The sequence below is a fragment of the Haliaeetus albicilla genome, chromosome 12 (genome assembly GCF_947461875.1).
Source record: "Haliaeetus albicilla chromosome 12, bHalAlb1.1, whole genome shotgun sequence".
NCBI lineage: Eukaryota > Metazoa > Chordata > Aves > Accipitriformes > Accipitridae > Haliaeetus > Haliaeetus albicilla.
In genome coordinates this window covers 43,332,471-43,352,029 of record NC_091494.1, presented here as the reverse complement: position 1 = coordinate 43,352,029, position 19,559 = coordinate 43,332,471, and the positions used below count along the sequence as shown (strand labels likewise).

Sequence of the window (19,559 nt, the reverse complement as noted above, 5' to 3'; positions counted from 1 at the left end):
TAATGATGGCTTTGCAAAAGCTTTGTGTTTACAACTGCTACAGTTACAGTTCACAAGAACTGTTCCTAAAAACATCAAACCAGAACTTTTAAGCCACTCTTATTTGCTATGCACAAGGTGCTGTTGGTCCCAGAAGTTGAATCCTATCTGGCATTTAGTTATCACAGAGATTAATATACTATAGAATTTAATACATTCTGTGGCAGATGGCCTATCCTCCCTAAGAGCATTCTTTTGGAACTGCATCCTGGAAGGAATACTCCAAGCAATTCATGCATTTTTTACTTCCTCTACTAAAAAAAACCAAACCAAAACAAACTTACTTCAATCAATCTTTGTTTTGATAAGATAAAAGATATGTGTATGAAGAATTAGTCGGAATGAATTAGTTAGAATCAACCCAAGCATATAAACTTCGAAGGACATTCTGCGTTGTACAAGCAGGTCAATGTATTGGCTAAAAACACTTGTTCCTTATATATTTAGTATTTACTATTGTAAGAATTTGTCCAGTCATGAACACAATAAATCCATTCCCCTCCAGAACCTTCAATTCACCAACTTTTATATAAAAAAAAAAAAAAAAAAAAAAAAAAAAATCTTAATACTGTCTCAAAGTCCATACTTAACATGCCCATACCTTGACATGTATCTGGTTGCGCAGGACTGCAGCTCGCAGGATCATAGCTTTGGCACGTCGCTGAAACTCTTTACCCATTAGTAAAGACTTTTCAAAAGTTGTGCTGCGCTGATCTACATCTCGAGCATAAAGAATCTGTAACCAATACAGAGAACTGTACACAGGAGCTATAACAGGTTTCCACAGCAGGAAGCCCTTTCTGCACAAGGGAGCAAAGCTAAGGTATCACAGAGTCAAGAGTTTACACACAGATCAGCCCTCCTGAAAATACCAGTCACAATAGATGAATGCAACTTCAAAGTGTCCAAAGAACGGAGAGTTTCTACTCTTACTACATCTGTTCAGTCTATAATCTGTGGCTCAGATGCACTCACCTTACTGTGCGAGTCTATTCTGGCATTGATCAGTCCCTCCAGGATCAGCTGAGTAAGTTCATCTTCCAGAGCAGCCACTGTGGTATTAAAAGCAGTGGCCATCTTGCGCATGTCTGCCGACACATAGGGGCTGAAGTACTAGAAGAAGAAAATATTCAGTTGCTAAGCGTACTCCCCAGCCTCTGAAAAGCCATGGGAAAATAAACTACAAAGACATGGCCTATCTCACTGTTCATCCACCTCTCAGGATTACATGAACAATTACCTGGATAAGGGCACGATTTCGAATCTGAGTATAAAGTGTCCTGACATGAGGTGCAAGGTACATATCCAGCAGCAGGTTGTCCTGTGCAAAAAAACCACATCAGAAGCTGAGAAGCAGCCAGGAAAAATGTATTATTCCTATGTTCTGAAACATATGTGTATATACTTAAACCTTAAGGATACTACACTACAGCAAGACAATACCATAAAACAAGAATGAATAAAAGAACTAGCAATATATTTCAAAAATTTATCATTTCTCCTCACCCTCTACTGCTAAACTACTCCCATTCACCACGTCAGGAGACAGAAGACCTGAACGCTCTTAGTAGCTACTTTTAACTGTCACTGCTTCTCACAAAAGGCTAGGCAAAGGGAACTTTTAGGGTCTGTTGTGCACTGCTCCCCTGCAACTCACCTTCATCTCATCCAGCATCTTCAGGCATGAAGCATATTTAGATTCATAAAACTTGAAGATGATGTCACGAACCTGTGGCTCCAGCTCCAAAAACAATTTGAAGGAGCTACAGATGAAGATGGCAGTGATCAGACATTGGAACCCACCACTTAAATACCCCGCAACCCCATCACTCCAAGTTGCAAAGTTACAAAGTCTCACTATCATTTGAAGATTCCAAGAATTTACTCTCTAACAGACCGGATAGCCCATTTTCAGCTGGGCTGGGAGCCTGGAACACAGAGAGATGCAGCACAGCATCAGAGCTATGGCAAAGGAAGGCAAGAGACTTTTGAGAAACAAAGCAGTAGAAGTGTTTGTCCACAAAAAAATGAGTGGGAATAGCTCAAAATCAGGATACGCCACCAGAAAACACAGGCCACATCTGTGCATGGACTGCAGTCTGTGCTGGCCAGCTTTGTGTTCCCTTTCAAAGCACAGCCTTCACTAAGCACAGCATGCCATAGGTAGGTTAAGCATGCAACTGTCTCAGGAAAATAACCTATAGTAAGTGTGGGAGATTTTTGGGATGCACACTCTCTCAAGCGCTCTCTCAATTCTCCATCACAGATTTCTGAACCTTGGGATCTCACCCTATGAATCAGCCAATAAAAAAGTCAGAGTAACAACCCTTTTTCCACATCAATTTAAAATGAGCGCTTCCATACACTTAGCTGACAGGAATTCAGTATCATTGTAATTCAATCTATGACACACAAATGTCCATTTCTTCCAAAGACTGTAATTCTTTTAAACTTGTATGTATCATAGCTGGATTACACTGCAAGTTGTATTAACAATTATTAAATTGTATTAATATGATTAACATACACCAGAACAAGTGGTAACATGAAGGCAAATTATCTTACAGCTGCCTTCTGTAGGGCTCTATCTCTCTGATTTAATATCTGATATGGACTGCTGATGGAGATAGAAAATTGGGCTATGCAGATGTTGGATTTGACCTGGGTTGGAAACTTCCATTATACTACGAAAATGTCAGCTCTGATTAAGCACTGTGTTTTACACAGTGAAACGTCACTTAACGCTAAAGCCAAACTAAGGCTCAGTGATTCTTTCTCTCCTGTATGAGAAAGCTATTACTCCTGTCAGAATCCACTTTCAACCAAAGTCCCATGTCCCAAAAGATGTCCAGTACGTACAAACTGCTCCCAAGGCATCACTTACCTGCTGGAGATAACATTTCGTTGCAGTTCCTGACGGTCAAAGGTAGCAAGGGCACAGAGACCACCATACACAGCCACATTGCTAGGAGATAACAGCTAGAGAGAGAGAGAAAGCCGTCGCTGACTACTAAAATGGCAGAAGGTTGGAATTAAGTATTCTACCCCAGGCCTTTCCTTCACACAGTGAGAAGATTAGTCCTTGTCAAATGCAGTGGAACCACTCTGCATGCTCTCAGGCATTCACCCAGAGCCTGAGGAGTGATGGTCCACTGCTAAGAGATCAGAAACCAATTCCAACAGCCGGTCTTTTGATTGAGCTACACAGATACACAAATCTCGTAGGTAAGTCCTATGTGATCTAGAGTAGATCATTTAGAGAACCCAAAACCAGAGACTTTTTAAAAAAAACAAAACAAAAACCACAAAACCCCCACAGTTCACAGCCAAACTATACAGGAGTGCTGTGAGAATAACTACAATATGTGAATTTTACAACCTGATACTTAGAAGAATTACATCCCCTCCAACACCTGCACACAGCTCCCTCTTGGTCCTCACCTCAGGGAAATCACAGTGATCAAATGATGCCAACAAGAAGCATTTTGCTGCCTGTTTGTACTTCCGAGCAGCTAGTTCGGCCAAGCCTAGGAACCAGAAAAAGTTAGTTCTTTGTTTATGATAATATACAAGTTAGGAGAAATTGCAAAATCTGGGGAGGAGGACAGGCCCCCAGATGGTTGCTAGTGCCTTCACTATTGAAGTGAAATGCAACTCTCAGACAGTATCTAGCACCCTTTGAACTACGTTGACTCACACTGGCATCCTCTCTGAAGAAACTTAGGGAGAAAAAAGAAATGGCAAAAACAAGTCAGCAGTTCCATCTCATCAGCTTTACTAAATTTTGCATTTCTGGTGAGAAACTACAAAGTCTGTCAAATCAGAGAAAAAAATAAACCAAGCACACACTGTTGTCATAGAGCCCTATGGACAGCTAACAGGCAGAAAGACCGGCAGACAATACAGGAAGCTGAAGGATTCACTCACCTGCTGCACATTTCAGTTTGGTGAGAATTGCTTGTGTCTGGCTGTCTCTTTCTCCTCTTTGCTAAAGGATAAGAAAAAGCAGTAGTGAGCAAGCAGTATGAAAACCATTTTGATTACAACTGCCCTTGGGATACTTCATCCTAATAAGTAACTTGCAAATCTCAGCAGCATGATAACTTCATCTTATTTGTCTTGGGAACTATGGCAAGAACCGAGGATGGGAAGTCTCTCGGTTTTTACCATGAGTCAGATTTCCTACACACATATCATGGTAGAAAAGCAACAACAAATCTCAAAAGAAATACTACAGCAGCCAAGGAGGCTGGATTAGAGGAAGAACGGACTGCAAGAAGAAGGGAGTCTTATAGGGACCAAGTCATGATGGGGGAAAGGAATAAATAGTTTTACAAATTTTGGAGAAAGAAAACAAAGGGAAAACTCATGCAAGTTAAAAAGCAGGACCTTACTTCTGCAATTTCTGGTGTAGACTCAGCCTTGCTTACATAGCTCAGAACATGAGACCAATTCTGGAGGTAGACACTGACCTGTAGAGAGCCAGAAACAGTGTAGAATAGGCATGGATAAGTGGTGTTACTTAGATAAGCAGTATCCTTGCAGACACAAGAGGTATAATCAGAGCAAAGTACAGGTGGACTTTACAGCAGATACCAGAAAGACACCAAATACCATTTCTTGCAAACCTTCCTACCTTGATGACATTGAGACACATGTTGATAACATGTTTAGCACTGGTGCAGTAATCACGGGCTCGTGAGTAACACTTGAGAGCGTTGCTGAGGTCCCCACAGTCAAGGTAATGATCACCTAAGTCATCATGGCCTCTCCTGGAGCACAGGAATTAAAATACCAATGAACTGTGTGCTCAGAAAGCGACACAGTCAGTTTGTTCCAAACAAGTAACTCAACACACTGACCTAAGGCACTGAATGCAGCTGACATCCTGTGTTAGGTGCCTGGAGGAGCAAAATGCTCTTCCTTGCTCCAGCAGAGCCTTCTGCATCTCACCTGATACTCTCCTTGATGGAGTTCCCTTTGTAATTTTTCAGATCTGTGTCGAGTTTCTCCAGTTTAAGAAGAGCTTTTTTGCGTGTAGCTTCAACCCAAGCTGTGTCAAGAGGAGGAGGTTCAATTCCACTATCAGGGACAGCATCAGGTGTATTCTGCAGTTCTCTGAAATGAAAGAGTTTGAATGGGGCTGTTATGCTGCAAACCTTTCAAAACAGAGGTCTGCTCAGTACCCGGCACTGTTACCCTAACAAACAGTACTGCATACACAAAATAGACGAAAGAAAATGAGGATGGTGCGGAAAAAAGACTGCTAAGATTTCCAGTGAAAACAGCAACATAAGCATCACAGATATTTATAAATTCTTCTCAAAATTATCCTAATGATCTTTCACAGGTATTTTATTAACAAGCAAGTCATTGCTAATTTTAAAGAAACAACCTGTTCTATAAATCAGCTGAAAGCAAGTTAGTAACAGTGCTGCAATGAATTATTACATTCTATGAAAGTATTTAATGACTCTAAAGGGTCATTGAATCGCATCAAACATCTCTGTATGGGACACATCGAGTGCACATGTTTACAAGTTCTCTCCCCAGCTATCTTGCAATGGCTTGATAACAAAGCTACACTGCACAGATACTATGCAACTTCTTTTTCCATCCAGCTCAGATCAACATATCTACTTGCACTGAACTCACTTTCCACGATCTTAAACAGAAAAACATGTTCTGAGTTTTTTGGGGGGATTGCTTGTTTGTTTGGTTTTTTACCAACAGTCCTTTTCACATATAAGAAAGCAATGAACATACTGTCACACACATGGTAAAGACTCCCAGGGCAAAACAGACAAGAAATCAACAAATATGCATAGCAACAAAAATAATGCAGACAGGAAGTGTGGATGGGTAAGTGAAGTATCAAAGGCTACCCTTAACAGCAAACCTGGGGGGGGGGGACGACGATGACGGACGGACGGACAACACACACAACCAAACCAGTTAGATAAGGTTTTAATTTATGAACACAAGAGCATCTAGGAGAGGCTTCATCTCCGTAATCTACCTAAGGAAAGACAACTGTGTTCATCAGTATTTCAAGCATTTGCAAGGACAAAACTCTCCTCGATATCTACCTATAGCCTTTTAAAACACTAACACTTCAGAACAAGATAATGTCTTCTGTGTTTAATCTTTTAAAAAAGCATGAGACCTTAGGCCTGCACACACACATTTCACTGCTATTAAATTCTAAAGGCAAAGACAATTTGCTAGTATTACATGCAAAGTCCCCCATTGTGGCACACCAGTCTTAACTCAAAAAAACTCCCAAGGTTCCCATGATCTCTCAGTACCTGGTGGCCTCAGACAGCTTTCTGTGGATTTCTTCATACACATCAACATTGAAAGTTCTCTGGACAAATGACAGTGCCATCTTGAGAGCTTCCACCCGCAACTGTGGGCAGTGATCAGCAATGAACTGCAGCCGCTCAATTCGCATCAGACCGCTGTAGCTGGACGCATACTGCTCCAAATCCTGCAAATAAAACTTCGTCTTAGAAAGCGAAGATGGCAACACTAAATCAGGCTACTACATTGTGACCAGCACAGGTTTTCCTGCAGTCCTGACCCCTTCACAAAGGGCAACTGACTCAGACAAATAAAAAATCAGGTAAGATTATTCCATTTCTGCTTTCTTCAAACGTTAGTAATTTTCTCAGAAATATACAGTACATTACAATTCATCTTTTTTTATTTCAGTTCTGATGCTGTCCGTTAAGGCTAATCAGCTCACCCACTCTAAGCATCAGTTATATCACCTGTTAATAATTTTGTCAAGATTCCATCATTTGAGCTGAAGTTTCTTAAACCAGACAACCATTACAGATGTAGTTTTCTTGAAAAATAGTTTCCATATGACAATTGCATTCTTTTGCTCATACTAATTTCTTAAAACATCTCCTTTGAGAACAAACAGGGTCTCTTATTCTTGAGGAAGGATTTGAGGTTTAAATTCTGAATGCTTAACAGATGTTAAGCCTTGGGGTGGGCAGGGGAGAAGAGGAGCACAAAACATCTAGTAAAGATATGATACGGCATTGCAGGGAGATTTCCTAAAAACAGAAGTACACATGCTAACAACCATAGCAGAATGTTCAGGGCAAAATCAAGCATTCAGGCAGCAGGAAACACTAGATTCAGGTTGCCCATCCACATTTAATATGCATCCTATGTCACATCTGACTCCCTCACCCCTCTATGTCTAAATTAAGATACTGCTATAGATGTTACAGTAGCATTTTCTAACATGACTCTTGCCTGATTCAGTGCAAGAATGATCTTGCTCTGAGACTGAAATAGAACTGTGTACACTGTTGCATTTAGGATTCCTGCTTTATTTGCTACAGAACTTGAAAAATACAAAGGCATGAGCATTCTTTCTTCCACAGTTTCATGCCTGATGGTGCACAATACTCCTGAAATCACTGAGTAATTTCACTTTACTCCTCAGCTCTTTGAATGTCAAAGGGGAATTATGGTCCTTCACATCAGTTATGGTGAAAAGAAAATCACTAATTTTTGTGGAACACTTAGATGCTATAGTAATAACAAAGACATAAAGGTCACAACATAATTGCTTCATCACTCTAGCTTCAGAACGGAATTGAAATGCAATGAAATCAAACAAGGTATCAGGTCATACACTGAAAAAAACAAAAACAACCAAAAAACCAAAACCAAACAAACCCAACAAAAAAAATCAAAAAAAAAAAAAAGAGGGCCGTGCAGTAAACAGTGAATAACCATGTGACAACTGTTATAAGGCACAGGGACAAGAGGAACAAATTAAAGCTTCAGAGGTTATGGGAGATCCAAGGCTTCCTAACTGAATGCTTTATTTTGCAGCTTTAATGTTGCTTTAACTTTTTCCAATTAACATTTTTGTTCTCTTCTGCAACACCCATCTCTCACTGTTACAGAGCTGACACATAAAAATTGGCCAAAATCTCAAACTATTAACTAAAAATTGAAGAAACTGATATAAGCAAATACAGCCTTTTATAACTCTACAGCTCTGTGGGTTTTAGCCAGTCTCCAGAGGACCAAACAATGAAAGAATTCTATCCTAATTATATACTTAAAGCACCTGAGCCTTGCTCCTCAAAGAACAAGCCTCAAAATAAAGGAATGATGTCTCTGTAAGTAATCAGAGATGTACTAAACTATTTCAGAATGGAAACTGTGTCAAACAGACAGCTCGCAGCAAGTCACAAAACAGCAATTCCTCCTTCACCTCAGAAGGTGCAGCAGAGGTCAGTATGTGACAAGGAGCTACAGAAGAGGTCACTGCTATTCTTACCCCACCTTGCTTTGTAGATAATCTATTAATCTCTAAGTAACAATTTGACAAGGAGTAAAATGAGGGAGTTTTTCAAAAACCTTAAAGACGCCATCCCCAAGAAATGTAATCCACTAGCCCTCAACCAGCACATACCAGAGTGGGGTTCTCCACCACATAGTTGATATCAGGTGCATTTTGCTGATCTTCTTGTGGATCCACGTCAATCTGCATGGGTTCTACTGCACCCTAGAATAGCAAAATGAGGTCAAAAGTAGCTTATTACATTTAAGCAGGAAACAACTATGTGATTCAATCTATTAAGGACTCGCTTAAATACACATTAACTTTTAAAAATGAAAAAACACTCCTCAGTCTTTAGACACGTTTTGGATTTTTCTCTAGCAACACCACTACTCAGCATGACGCTTTGTCTAAATCAAGCAGCACAGCATTCGCACAGAGCGTTTTATTTTGCTTGGTAGCTTATCAAGCAAGAAAGTGAAGGGGTCAATAAATCTGATTGTACAAAGTAACTCAGGCACGTGTCCTAAATTCCAAGTGACATTCCCATTTCTCTTCCTTGGGCAAGAGCAGGCATTAACACTCAGTTCAAGAAGCTCCAAAAGTAAAAAAGTACCCCAAAAATTAACCAGAACCTTTCAAAGCTGCTTTAATGCTTAAAAGGGGGGGGGGCAGGGAGGGGCATGGAGAGAAGACAACAACTGTTACACCTTTTTAAAGCATTAAAAAATGTAAAGAACAGAATCCAGAATGGCAATTCCACAATCTCTAACAAATACTGGGGAAAAATTTATCTGCACTGCAAAAATTTACCATCAGTTGAGCTATCCTACTGTAGTTATCCGAGTCCAACTGTTAAGTTAGATTCCCTTGTGCAGGAACAACAGAATTTTATCCTCCCAGTATATCTTGCACTGCTTTGAACCACATAAGGAATCATACCAGTACAGTGACCTCAGTACAACTGCATCAATACAATAACTGTGCATGTTCTCATTTAAGACCAACCTACCATGCAGTCCCACAAACAAAACTGGTATTCTATCACAAAATTCTTTTCCTCCTCCTAGTCAGAAGCATGCTGAACATTCCCCATACGTATTACTCGTTTAAACTCAGGAAAACCAAGCTGAACGCGAATGTTTTCTTATATAGTGCTGAATATGTGCAGATATTACCAAAAACACCTGATTTGGGGTAAATTGCACAAGTGGACCTTAGAAAGGACAAAAATGACAACCACCTTGCCCCCACCAACACCAAATTATTTCTGTTTTTATTGATTTTGCTGTGTCTGCATGAAGGAAAGGGAGGGAGGGTGCAAAGGAGAGTCTGACTGTCCAGGTCACCACTCAGGAAAACTGTACATAAAAACATTTAAGTCACCACACATTGAGACCACTACTTTTTCCATTTTTCTCTACCTTATCTCTTTTCTTATATCACTAAGTGTCAGGATTGCCTTTTTTTTTAGCCTGTGTTTGCCTACTCTAGTAAAAACCTGATAGAGACTCCTTAGAAATCAGCATTACAGACAAACAGTAACTCCAGCCAGTGGAACAGAATGATTTGTGTCCTGCCACACTGGTAGGCTGTACTCTGCATTTCTCTCTTAACTCCCAGACAAGGAAAAACACAACAAGTGGGCTGGAAGTCCCACTAGGACACACAAACTCAGACATTTTCAAGCTAACTCTTTATTTTGGAACGAAAATGCAAAGTTTACTTAAGAACTACTCGTAAAGCAAAAAAATAATGCTCACTCCCCAAGATTTTCTGAGCCCAGAAGGGCGCCCTGTTGGAAGGTACCTCATAAGGCCTCATACAAGCTGATAAGCTGGCACTCAAGCTGAAGTCTCTTGCTGTACTCGGGAGGAAGAGGCATGACCTACTGCTGGAGGGGGTGCAGTACAGATCTGTCACTGATGAAGAAGCTGAGCTGGATGCTGAACTATCCCTCATCCTGTCCTGACCTTCCGCACCCCTGCGCCCTGACAGAGAACTTGCCGGCTGCTAAAGGGAAGAAAGACAGTTAACTCGCAAAGGGATCGCCTGTGCAGTCACCGAGGGTCCAGGCTCGGTACACCGACCCCCTCTGGGCTCCTGCGGCTTCCCCCCCGCACTGCAGACTCACAGTTCCTCTTCGTCCGCCACCTCATCGCACCCTCCTCTGCTACCCAAGCCCTACCTACGGCACGTCCAACGCGAAAATCGAGCAAGGGGCCTGCTGCAGCGGCGGGGACGCCACGGGCGCCGGGGGACGCTCGGCTGGGCGCCGCTCCTCGCCAACGGCGGCGGAAGCGACACAGACAGACCCAGCGGAAGGGCGAGCCGAGAGCGGCTCCCCTTCCCGCGACGGAGCCGCGGGGCCGAAGAGGAAGGCCGCGCCGCGCCACCCGGAGGCCGCGGCAGGGCCGGGCCGGGCCGGGCCGCGCCGTCGGACACCGCGCGGGAGGGGGAAGGGACGCCGGGCGCGGCGGCGGCGGCAGCGGCGGCGCCCAGCGGGATGGCGCTGCCGAGGGCGGCGGGAGGCGGTTGCCCCGTACCTGCAAGTTAAAGACCTGGACGGGCAGCGGCATCCTTCCCCTCACGGCCGCCACTTCCGGCCGACCTCCCCGCCTCTCCCTCCGGCTCGGCTTCCACTTCCGGGTGGCGCGCCGCCGCCAGACCGCATCCGACAGGTGAAGCCCTTAAAGGGGCCGCGGCCCGCCTCGCCCCTCCTGCTGGCCTTCCCCCGCGGGCCAGCGCGGCCTGGGGTGCTCGGGCGCTCCCCTCCGCCGGCCGCGGGGGCCGCCGCCACCGCCTCCTCCCGGAGCGCGGCGGCCGCCTGGCCTGGGCCGGCCGCTGCCGCGGGGGGGGGCGGCCGGCCGGGGTCCCGGCGCCGGCCCGCCCGGAGCCGGAGCTGCCGCCGCCGCCGCCCGCCCGCCCGCGGGGCCATGAGGCGGCCGCGCAGCGCGGCGGGGGCCCGCGGGGCTGCAGCATGAGCGGCTCCTGCCTGGGGCTTCGCAAGGCCTGCTTCCTGCTGTCCGTCAGCGCCGCCGCCCTCCTCCTCCTCCTGCTGCCGCGGGGGCAGCCCCCCGCCGCGCCCCGCCGTCGCCCGCCGCCCGCCGCCGGGCCTAGCGGGCCCACGCCGCAGCGGGCGGGCCCCGGGGGGAGCGGCGTGCCCGGTACGCGGGCGGGCTCTCGCGGGGAGCCGGGCGGCGGGCCGGGGGCCGGGGCGGGCGGCCGGAGCGGAAGCCTCGCTGGCAGCCCGCAGCCTGCGCGGAAGGGCCGCCTCGGGGCGGCCGGGGGCTCGGGCAGGGAGAGCCTGGAGCTGAAGGACATCTTCATCGCGGTGAAGACCACGAGGAAGTACCACAGGAGCCGGCTGGACTTGCTCCTCCAAACCTGGATCTCCCGGGCGAGGGGACAGGTGAGGCTTCGCCAGCGGGGGCGGGCGGGCGGCCGCAGCCTCGGCCCTCCGGTTTCCTGGGCAGCCGCTGCGCTTTCTCGCCGGTTTTTCCTTCCCTGCGTTAAAAAGGGCTTTCCTTGTGAGACCGAGGAAGGTCATCTTACCCGAGTAGTTCGTCTGAACCCTCCTCCAGAGTTCGTTGTTGATTGCGCTAACTGCTTGCAATCTGGGATCGGTGGTCCAAGCAGAAGCGGTTTGCTGACCTTTGTGTGGCTGTGGAAGATACTACGTGATAGCAAAAGATCCCTAGTGCCAATGCATCCAAGCCGGTATTGTGGACCGAGTAGTTCAGCAGCTTAGGTTTTTCCATAGAACAACATAGAATTTGTTCCCTTGTTCGGGAATTTCAGTCCATCCGAGCACATTAACACGATTTTGTCCAGCAGTTGGGAGAAGACAGTGTTACCACCTGGCACTTTCCACCCTGCCTTTCATTCTTTCCTTTTGGCTTCCTTAACAGCTGTGGATGACTCCTCGCCAGAGATAGGAGATGAAATTGCAGAGAGAGGTTCTACCAAAAAAGACAGTCATTCCTATCTGGAAATTGGTTGTCTGTACCCTGAGATGAGGGGATTAAAATCTTGGATGCTTTACTGAAATGAGGCTCTTCTGGTTTGCAATGCAAATGCTTATCAAATAAGGCAAGGGCTGAAGTTGCTGGGGTTCTCTCCCCCACCACTCCCCACCCCACTCCCAATGGCTACTGTGAAATAAACTAACAAGACAAAGCATTCAGAATTCCGACTGCAACTGAACAGAGTTGAAATTAGTTTCTGAAGTTCTCAAATGTGGATACACCATTTTTTGTCTCCCACAGACGTTCATATTCACGGACTGGGAGGATCGGGAGCTACGCCTGAAAGCAGGTAAGCTGTGTAGCGTAGGTGCATGCCGTCTGTTGTAACTGAGTTTTGTTTCTGTCATACTTTCCCTACAGTCCTTATTTCATGCTATACAAGCAATTAGGGAAGTTAAGATGGAGAAAATGGAGAAAACTTCTCCTTTCACAGGAGAATATGCTGTTCCTACTTACCACCTGGACAAGATGCCTGGAACTTCCTGAATACTGGGTTCACCTTTGCACCCACTTCCTTCCTGTTAGTAAGCTTAAGTCTCTCTGGTCCAAAGTTATATTAGGCATTTCCTTTGCATACAGTCTTATGGCACTATTTATATACCCTGCACTCATGCATTTTTAGGTACTCTACAGCTTGCATGCCATATGCATAACCCATGAGCCCTGCTTGTCCTGCAGTTTACTCTCCATGTGTGCACCATATGCACTTCAGATGTAGGGTATTAGTGCCAAATGTGCACTTCTTTTGTAGTCTTTTTTGGACTACACATGCTTCTCAAGCCTGAAAGAGCTGATCTTTATTTTTCTAGGGGATCATATGATCAACACCAACTGTTCTGCTGTCCATACGCGGCAAGCTCTCTGCTGCAAGATGTCTGTGGAATATGATAAATTCCTGGAATCTGGGCAAAAGTAGGTGAAACATGTTGTTCTGATTGACTTTGTTTCTTCCAGTTCTGTGTTCACAGGAAACTTGAGTAACTTTCTCTGTTCCAGTAAGGAATGCAGTATTAGCTAAAATGTGGTGGTGAGCATAGGGAAGGGAGGACAGCATGAAGCAATGCTTATAAACAACCATCATCTGAAAGGTGGAAAGGATCACGATCTAAAGGGGGTTATTAATTTCAGCCTCTTTCCAGAATTAGGATCTGTGGGTGCTTTCAGCTTCCAAATTCTGTAATTCAGAACAATGGGAAATACTTTCTGCTCCAAGCCTAAAAGCCTAAGACTCAGCTGTAAACCTATAACTAATTTCTTTGTTACTGCTCTGCAGTTACTTTATTTTGTTTTGTTTGAAGATGGTTTTGTCATGTGGACGATGACAACTATGTGAACCCTCGGACTCTCCTGCGTCTCTTATCCGCCTTCTCACACAGCCAGGATGTCTATGTGGGGCGACCGAGTCTGGACCATCCCATTGAAGCAGCCGACCATGTCCAAAGTGACGGTTCAGTAAGCAAACTGTGCAGTTAGTCTGAGAGACATCCTGACCTTCTAGGCTTTTAAAACCTTCAGAGTTCACAGGATTCCCACATAAAAACAAGTGATTTAATCTGCAGGCAATAAACCTGGCACTGGTCATTTTCAGCGACTGGTCATTTTCAGGGTGCTGGGTTAAATGAATCTTTGATCTGACCTCATATGCATATGTACAATAGAGTTTGTCTCCTGTGTGGATGTCTGTTTCTCTTCCTTCACTCATGTATGTTGGTGATCTCCCTCACACTGAGGTGAGTAGGGCCTCCCCACCTTGACTCTTCCTTTAGTGTTTTTGGGGGCAGTGTTCCTCGTTTTAGGGTTTTGGGGGTTGGGTTGGAGTTTGGGTTTTTTTTGTTTGTTTGTTTTGAGAGCAGTATCACATTGTCATCATCTTGAACCAACATCAGATGGGTGACAGAGCCTCTCTGAGTATATAAGGCATTTCCAATACTGAGTGGTTACTAGGTTTCCAAGAAGTGGAAGCAAACATCTCAGTCACAAGGTACATGTGCTAAAGGACAAGTCCTCACCACGTCACCTACGCTGACAGGCCTAAAGATAAATCAATCCACTGACCAGAAAGTCAGTTACAAAGCAGGTTGTTAGGGAAGGCTCTGCACAGCAAAATAGCCTCCTTGGACATGGAGCCAAGTGACTAATGGACCACCTTTGATTTCCTCAGGAACACTGAGCTGGCTGTGACCCTTGGCTAGAGTGACCAGGGGACAGATGGAATTGGGTGGGACTTAGGTGTAGTTTCCCATTTCATGTGTGGTACTTCAGTTGTGCTAACTTGATGGTTCACCCGCTGTCAGTTCCAGGATAGAATTTCATTTGAGGGAACAGCTAGCTGGGCTTTCAGCAGCCTAAAGAAACAGGAATTAATCTGTAGTCTCGTTCTGACTCAAGGGCAGTATGTGATATCCAGTAAAACCTCAAGTTCCCTTCCCTGCCCAGCCAAATGGAGAAAGCTGATTATTAGTAACTACTGTGTGTTTCTTCTTGTTGCTCTTCAGAAGACAACCGTGAAATTCTGGTTTGCCACAGGTGGAGCAGGGTTCTGTATCAGCAGAGGTCTTGCCCTGAAGATGAGTCCCTGGGCCAGGTAAACGCTGTTCCTAGCTGAGCTCCATCAATATGTGTTTGGTAGGCTTTAAGGCATATTTCATCTTGTCTCCTATGCTCTGTCTCACAGCCTGGGTAATTTCATCAGTACTGCAGAAAGAGTGCGTCTTCCTGATGACTGCACTATTGGCTACATCATTGAAGGGCTGCTGGAGGTAAAGCTGCTGCACAGCCCGTTGTTCCATTCCCATCTGGAAAATCTGCAGAGGCTACAAGGCGAGTCTGTGCTGCAGCAGGTAGGGCTAAGCCTCATGTCCTGTTCTTATAATTACACCTCAACCTGATCGGACAGAATACCTCTCCCTAGACTTAGCACTCTTCAGCAAAGAAGGATGTCTACAGACTCACTCAGAGCTGTGTCCTGTCCGATTCCTTCATTTAGGTAAAAAGCATACTTTCACCCTAGCCAATTAGGTCATATAGCTGTCCTCTCCTTTGGGGACACATTCTGCTACATTAAGCCTAAATATGGTGTTCCCCATCTCCTCCTAAACTCTGACTTCCCATGAGTCACAGTAGCAGCAAGTGTAGAAGGAGGCAATATTTAGTTTGCCTGCCATGTAAGAAAGTGTTTCTGTCTTTGCCTAACAAAGTCTCAGTCTTAATTCACGCTGTTCAAAAAGACTAGTGTTGCAGCTATAGCAAGTACCTCTTCAATAAGTAAGACATAGTTAAATGTTTGATCATTTTTAAGAACAACTTGTCTGAATCTCAAGAAACTTAATCAGTCTTTCTTAGGGAAAAAATCAAGTAGTTTTTTAATTGCTGGGATGGCTTTTTACTCATGGGCAGTAGATGGAGCTATAAGGCTATCCAGAAGCTTTGTCTGCCTCTTAATGTTTGGCACCATGAAAAAACGAGAGTGCGGTTTTGCCCCTACAAACTGCTTGGTTATATTTTCCTGGCAATCGTATTAGGCAGCAGAAATGTTCATTTGGGGCCAAATTCCAGTGTGATGTAATTTCCCTCGTGGTAGTGAATTTAACTGTAGGCTGAATACAGCCTTCCATTGGTGATCGTTGTTTCCCTGAGACTGTAACAGCTAACCCAAAAATCCAGGAGATCTACAGTTAGAAAGAAAAATATGTCGTCTTGTACCTGGCACCTGAAATTTCTTGATACAATGCTTGTGTGGAAGAATAGCACTGAATTGGAGTTCCAGAGATCTAAATTTTGTTGCCAGGTTTGTCACATGGCAGTTCTTTTTATAGCATTTAATATCCAAATGTTTCTATTTTCCCTCTGTGCTAAGACACTACTATTGCAGGCTTCAGGCAGCGTCTGGTGAGGATGAACATATGTTATTTAGTGAAAGTACAGACATTAGCAGGATTAATGCCCTTACAAAGCTCACAGTTGTAACTCATCTTGTCCTTCAGGGCAACGCAGCTTTCAGCTCCTTTGTTTATTCTCCCAGATTGCTTTTAGATGAGCAGTGGTCCATTTGATAGCTACCATTCAGTGCCAGCATTGCTTATGTCAAAACTAACCACTGTTTTTCAAATGTAATCCACCGATCAGATTAGACGGGATCCTTGGAGTCTATCTCCATATCTCATTAATAATCCTGCTATCCCCACTCTGTTTTTCTGCATTAGTGTTACAATTTCTGAATATTTATTTGCTTCTACAGGTAACCCTAAGTTACGGGGACCCTGAGAACAAACACAATGTTGTGAGTGTGGGAGGAGTGTTTGGCCTTCAGCAAGATCCAACCCGGTGAGTGTCCGCTTCCAAAACAAGATCTCCCTGCCTTGTTCATGTTTATCAAACTGTAAGATGATCAAACCTGCTAATGGGGTTATTTTCTCATGTCAGCTCTTGTTGCTGTGCCAAAGGCAGGTAGACCCACCCTCTCTGCTCTGTTAGACAGCTGCACATTCAATGCTAGTATGTTCCTTGTATGGAGAATTCCAATCTAATGTTTTCTTTTCATTTTTTTTCCTTCATAGATTTAAGTCTGTCCATTGTCTGCTCTATCCTGACACTATTTGGTGCCCTGCTAAGAAGATGTCATAATTCTTGACCAGTCATTGACACCTGTATCTCACCTAGTTTGCATAAGAGAGGAGTTGTGGTGGACTTTTTGGTGGTTCTTTTTCTCTTCGTCTGGGAGACAACCAGAGGTATCTACAAAGGAGGTAGATAGACTCTATTTACAAAAGCAAGAAGGTGTGGTTTGTTCAGCTGCAGCCAGGGACGTTCCAAGGAGAGTCCTTCTTCTTTTGTCCAGTGGCTCTTTGTATAATGACTACAGTCACACGTGTACAAGTCACTTCATACTTCTGTCTGATGTCATATGAATCTGTGCCTGGACACATCCTAGGCAAATGCAGTACTTGGAATGATAGCATTCTTACTACTGTTAAGGGCTTGTAGAGGCCATTGTCTTGAAGCTGGAGTGCTATAGCAGACTGTAGTCCCCATGGTGACAAGAGTGGAAGTTTTCACTCGTCTGTCTTGGGAACAGAATTACTTAAGAGCTTCTGTGGCCTGCCATATTAAAATTCCACCTGTGCACCGGAAAAGGGTCTGTTCATAAACACCAGAAATCCTGGAATCACTAGGGTAAACAAGGCAGAAAGCCTTTGTCATGGGAAAACCCTGTGTAAAGGTAAGCTTACTCAGGGCTGGACAAGAGTTGCTTACAGTGCACATTCTCCCCTATAGTCATGTGTACCTCCCATGGAGGTGATTGTCAGACTTGGCTCTTTTACCAGCTGAATTGCAGTGGTTGTTGATTATGATGGTGGTCTGCCAGGTCCAAGACTATTCCCTTGATATTTGATACTGAAGAAATATTTGCCAGACTAGATGGTAATCGTTTCTCCTGCTTTGCCCACAGCAGGTTGTATGAGCTAGAGCATGCTCACTGGCCGATGAAACACGCCCTGTTTCTGAAGTTGTGCTGTATCTTTTGCTGTCTGTGAGGGAGGAGGAATGCTAGATAGCTGTAATGCCCTGAGGAAGTTTTTGATGGTATCATTTGAGGACCTTTGATTGTATGACTCTGGTTACTCCACTTCAGCTTCTTCAGATAATGTTTTGATTACCTTAAGGTCTAGATCAGTGTTTATTTTTACTCTGCTGCTAACGTTTCAATAAATAGTTCATGCAATCACTAAAAGGAGACTGCACACTACACAAAGGCAGCAGAAGTTCAATGCTGTAGCAGTATCACCTGCTGCTGCTTTTTAAATAAAGTAAGCTTAGTTTTGAAAGTGGAAGAAATGGGGCTCCGTATTTTTACCTTTCTGTTAGCCCAAACTTCGGCCATGTGCAATCCCTACCTGACATGAAGAATAGCATAAAAAATGAATTTGCAAAACCACTGTTTACTCTCACAAATTCTTCAGAAAATACTTGCTGGTTTAGTGCTAGAGTCTGAGGCTGAATTAAGGGGAGAATAATAGAATGACGTTGTATAACCTGGAACAATGATTAACGGCTAGAATGTAGAGCTAGCAAAAATTTCAGATTTCTAAACAGCTGTGCTGAGCTGTACTGTGGACTTCAGCTAGTTGCTTAACTTCCTGCCATTTGAAAAGTGGTATAACGTAGGCAAATGCCTGCAGTGTATTCAAGTATGAAACAGCAGAGGTGTCAGCCTCCTGAAATACACTGTTCCCTGCACTCCTTATTTTTAACACAAACCTTTCAGCAATTACCTGGGTATATTGTCCCCTCTGCATGATTTTAGTTAATTCCACTGAGGAGCAAACAAGCTGCTATTTGCCACAGTCCTGCAGCTCATTCTTAAATTTCTCCTTTCCTTCATGGCTACTAAGGTGACCATGAGGTATGGAAATAAGAATGCTGCAGGGAATTAGATCAAAGTCCAGCTAGCACAGTGGCTGTTCCATAACAGGTACACCTGTAACACTGACAGCCTGTTACAGAAAACAGAGGAGGACTTGCAGAATAGTAGGTTGTGGCATGTTCTACCTCTTTATTAGGTCTTCTGCTCACTAGAACTGAGGTGTCCTAGGGTTTAAAGATTTGTCATTAATAGTGCTGGAGACTCGTGATATCTATATAAATACTTTTTTTTTTTTTTTAAATACTTGTTAGGTTCCTGTTTTCAACCTGTAGCAGTAAGCTGTGAAGCTTCATGAGCTCTTGATGAGATTTTTGTCTTAAAACGCTGATTCTGAACACTTCTGGTGGAGCTTTTCTTCCTCTTCCACTGGTAGCAGCCTCTTGTAAGATATCACAAACAACATGGATGGGGTAGTGATTATGTGGCAAACTGCTGTTCAAAAATGACACCACTTCATATGGATGGCAGCAAAACTGAGTAGTAGAAGTATCACTCTAGTTGCTGGTCACCCTAAACAAGGTGTGCCAAAGAGGCAGCATACTTTTAAGCTGGTAGGGTGTTCATTAAACTGAAAAAGGACCACATTCTCCTGCATGGCAATACAGGACTGTTCAATGGGTTCAAGCTTCTTCTAAGGTTTCTTGTGTTGACAATACAGTAGGCTGTGTGGCTATATCAGGATGCAGCTTTTAAATCAAACTACTGTTTCATACAGAAGTGATTCTACAAAATAAATATTTAATATGCCAAA

The 19,559-nt window shown here is 44.3% G+C and overlaps 2 protein-coding genes across 5 annotated transcripts in view; one reads left to right on the top strand and one right to left on the bottom strand.

The window, feature by feature from the left end:
- The window catches only part of GPS1 (G protein pathway suppressor 1), a 21,874-nt gene extending 9,577 nt beyond the window's left edge, over positions 1–12,297 (bottom strand). Inside the window, exons 1-13 of one of the 4 annotated variants that reach the window (XM_069799575.1) lie at positions 11,912–12,297; positions 8,489–8,581; positions 6,348–6,529; positions 4,993–5,157; positions 4,676–4,811; positions 4,434–4,511; positions 3,967–4,027; positions 3,481–3,566; positions 2,924–3,018; positions 1,697–1,802; positions 1,280–1,360; positions 1,015–1,152; positions 641–775 (exon numbers count right to left, since the gene is read on the bottom strand). In XM_069799575.1, coding sequence (XP_069655676.1) covers positions 641–775; positions 1,015–1,152; positions 1,280–1,360; positions 1,697–1,802; positions 2,924–3,018; positions 3,481–3,566; positions 3,967–4,027; positions 4,434–4,511; positions 4,676–4,811; positions 4,993–5,157; positions 6,348–6,529; positions 8,489–8,566 — 1,341 coding nt within the window. In that variant the 5' untranslated portion in view covers positions 8,567–8,581; positions 11,912–12,297. Of the gene's footprint in view, positions 1–640; positions 776–1,014; positions 1,153–1,279; positions 1,361–1,696; positions 1,803–2,923; positions 3,019–3,480; positions 3,567–3,966; positions 4,028–4,433; positions 4,512–4,675; positions 4,812–4,992; positions 5,158–6,347; positions 6,530–8,488; positions 8,582–10,165; positions 10,334–10,544; positions 10,568–10,902; positions 11,057–11,911 lie in introns of those variants that run through there. The other 3 variants (XM_069799574.1, XM_069799576.1, XM_009915076.2) reach the window with 3 other exon arrangements.
- RFNG (RFNG O-fucosylpeptide 3-beta-N-acetylglucosaminyltransferase) lies at positions 11,197–19,559 on the top strand. Its single transcript, XM_069799578.1, has 8 exons — positions 11,197–11,768; positions 12,625–12,673; positions 13,194–13,296; positions 13,683–13,836; positions 14,880–14,968; positions 15,059–15,224; positions 16,622–16,707; positions 16,941–19,559. The coding sequence occupies exons 1-8, from the start codon at positions 11,337–11,339 to the stop codon at positions 17,005–17,007; spliced, it is 1,146 nt and encodes a 381-aa protein (XP_069655679.1). The 5' UTR covers positions 11,197–11,336; the 3' UTR covers positions 17,008–19,559.

What these genes read in the sequence shown, in the direction of transcription:
- RFNG (XM_069799578.1), top strand. Translation starts at nt 11,337, where the DNA reads ATGAGCGGCTCCTGCCTGGGGCTTCGCAAGGCCTGCTTCCTGCTGTCC. An exon ending in TCTCCCGGGCGAGGGGACAG is followed by an intron (nt 11,769 to 12,624) that starts GTGAGGCTTCGC and finishes TGTCTCCCACAG; the next exon opens with ACGTTCATATTCACGGACTG. An exon ending in TTCCTGGAATCTGGGCAAAA is followed by an intron (nt 13,297 to 13,682) that starts GTAGGTGAAACA and finishes TTTTGTTTGAAG; the next exon opens with ATGGTTTTGTCATGTGGACG.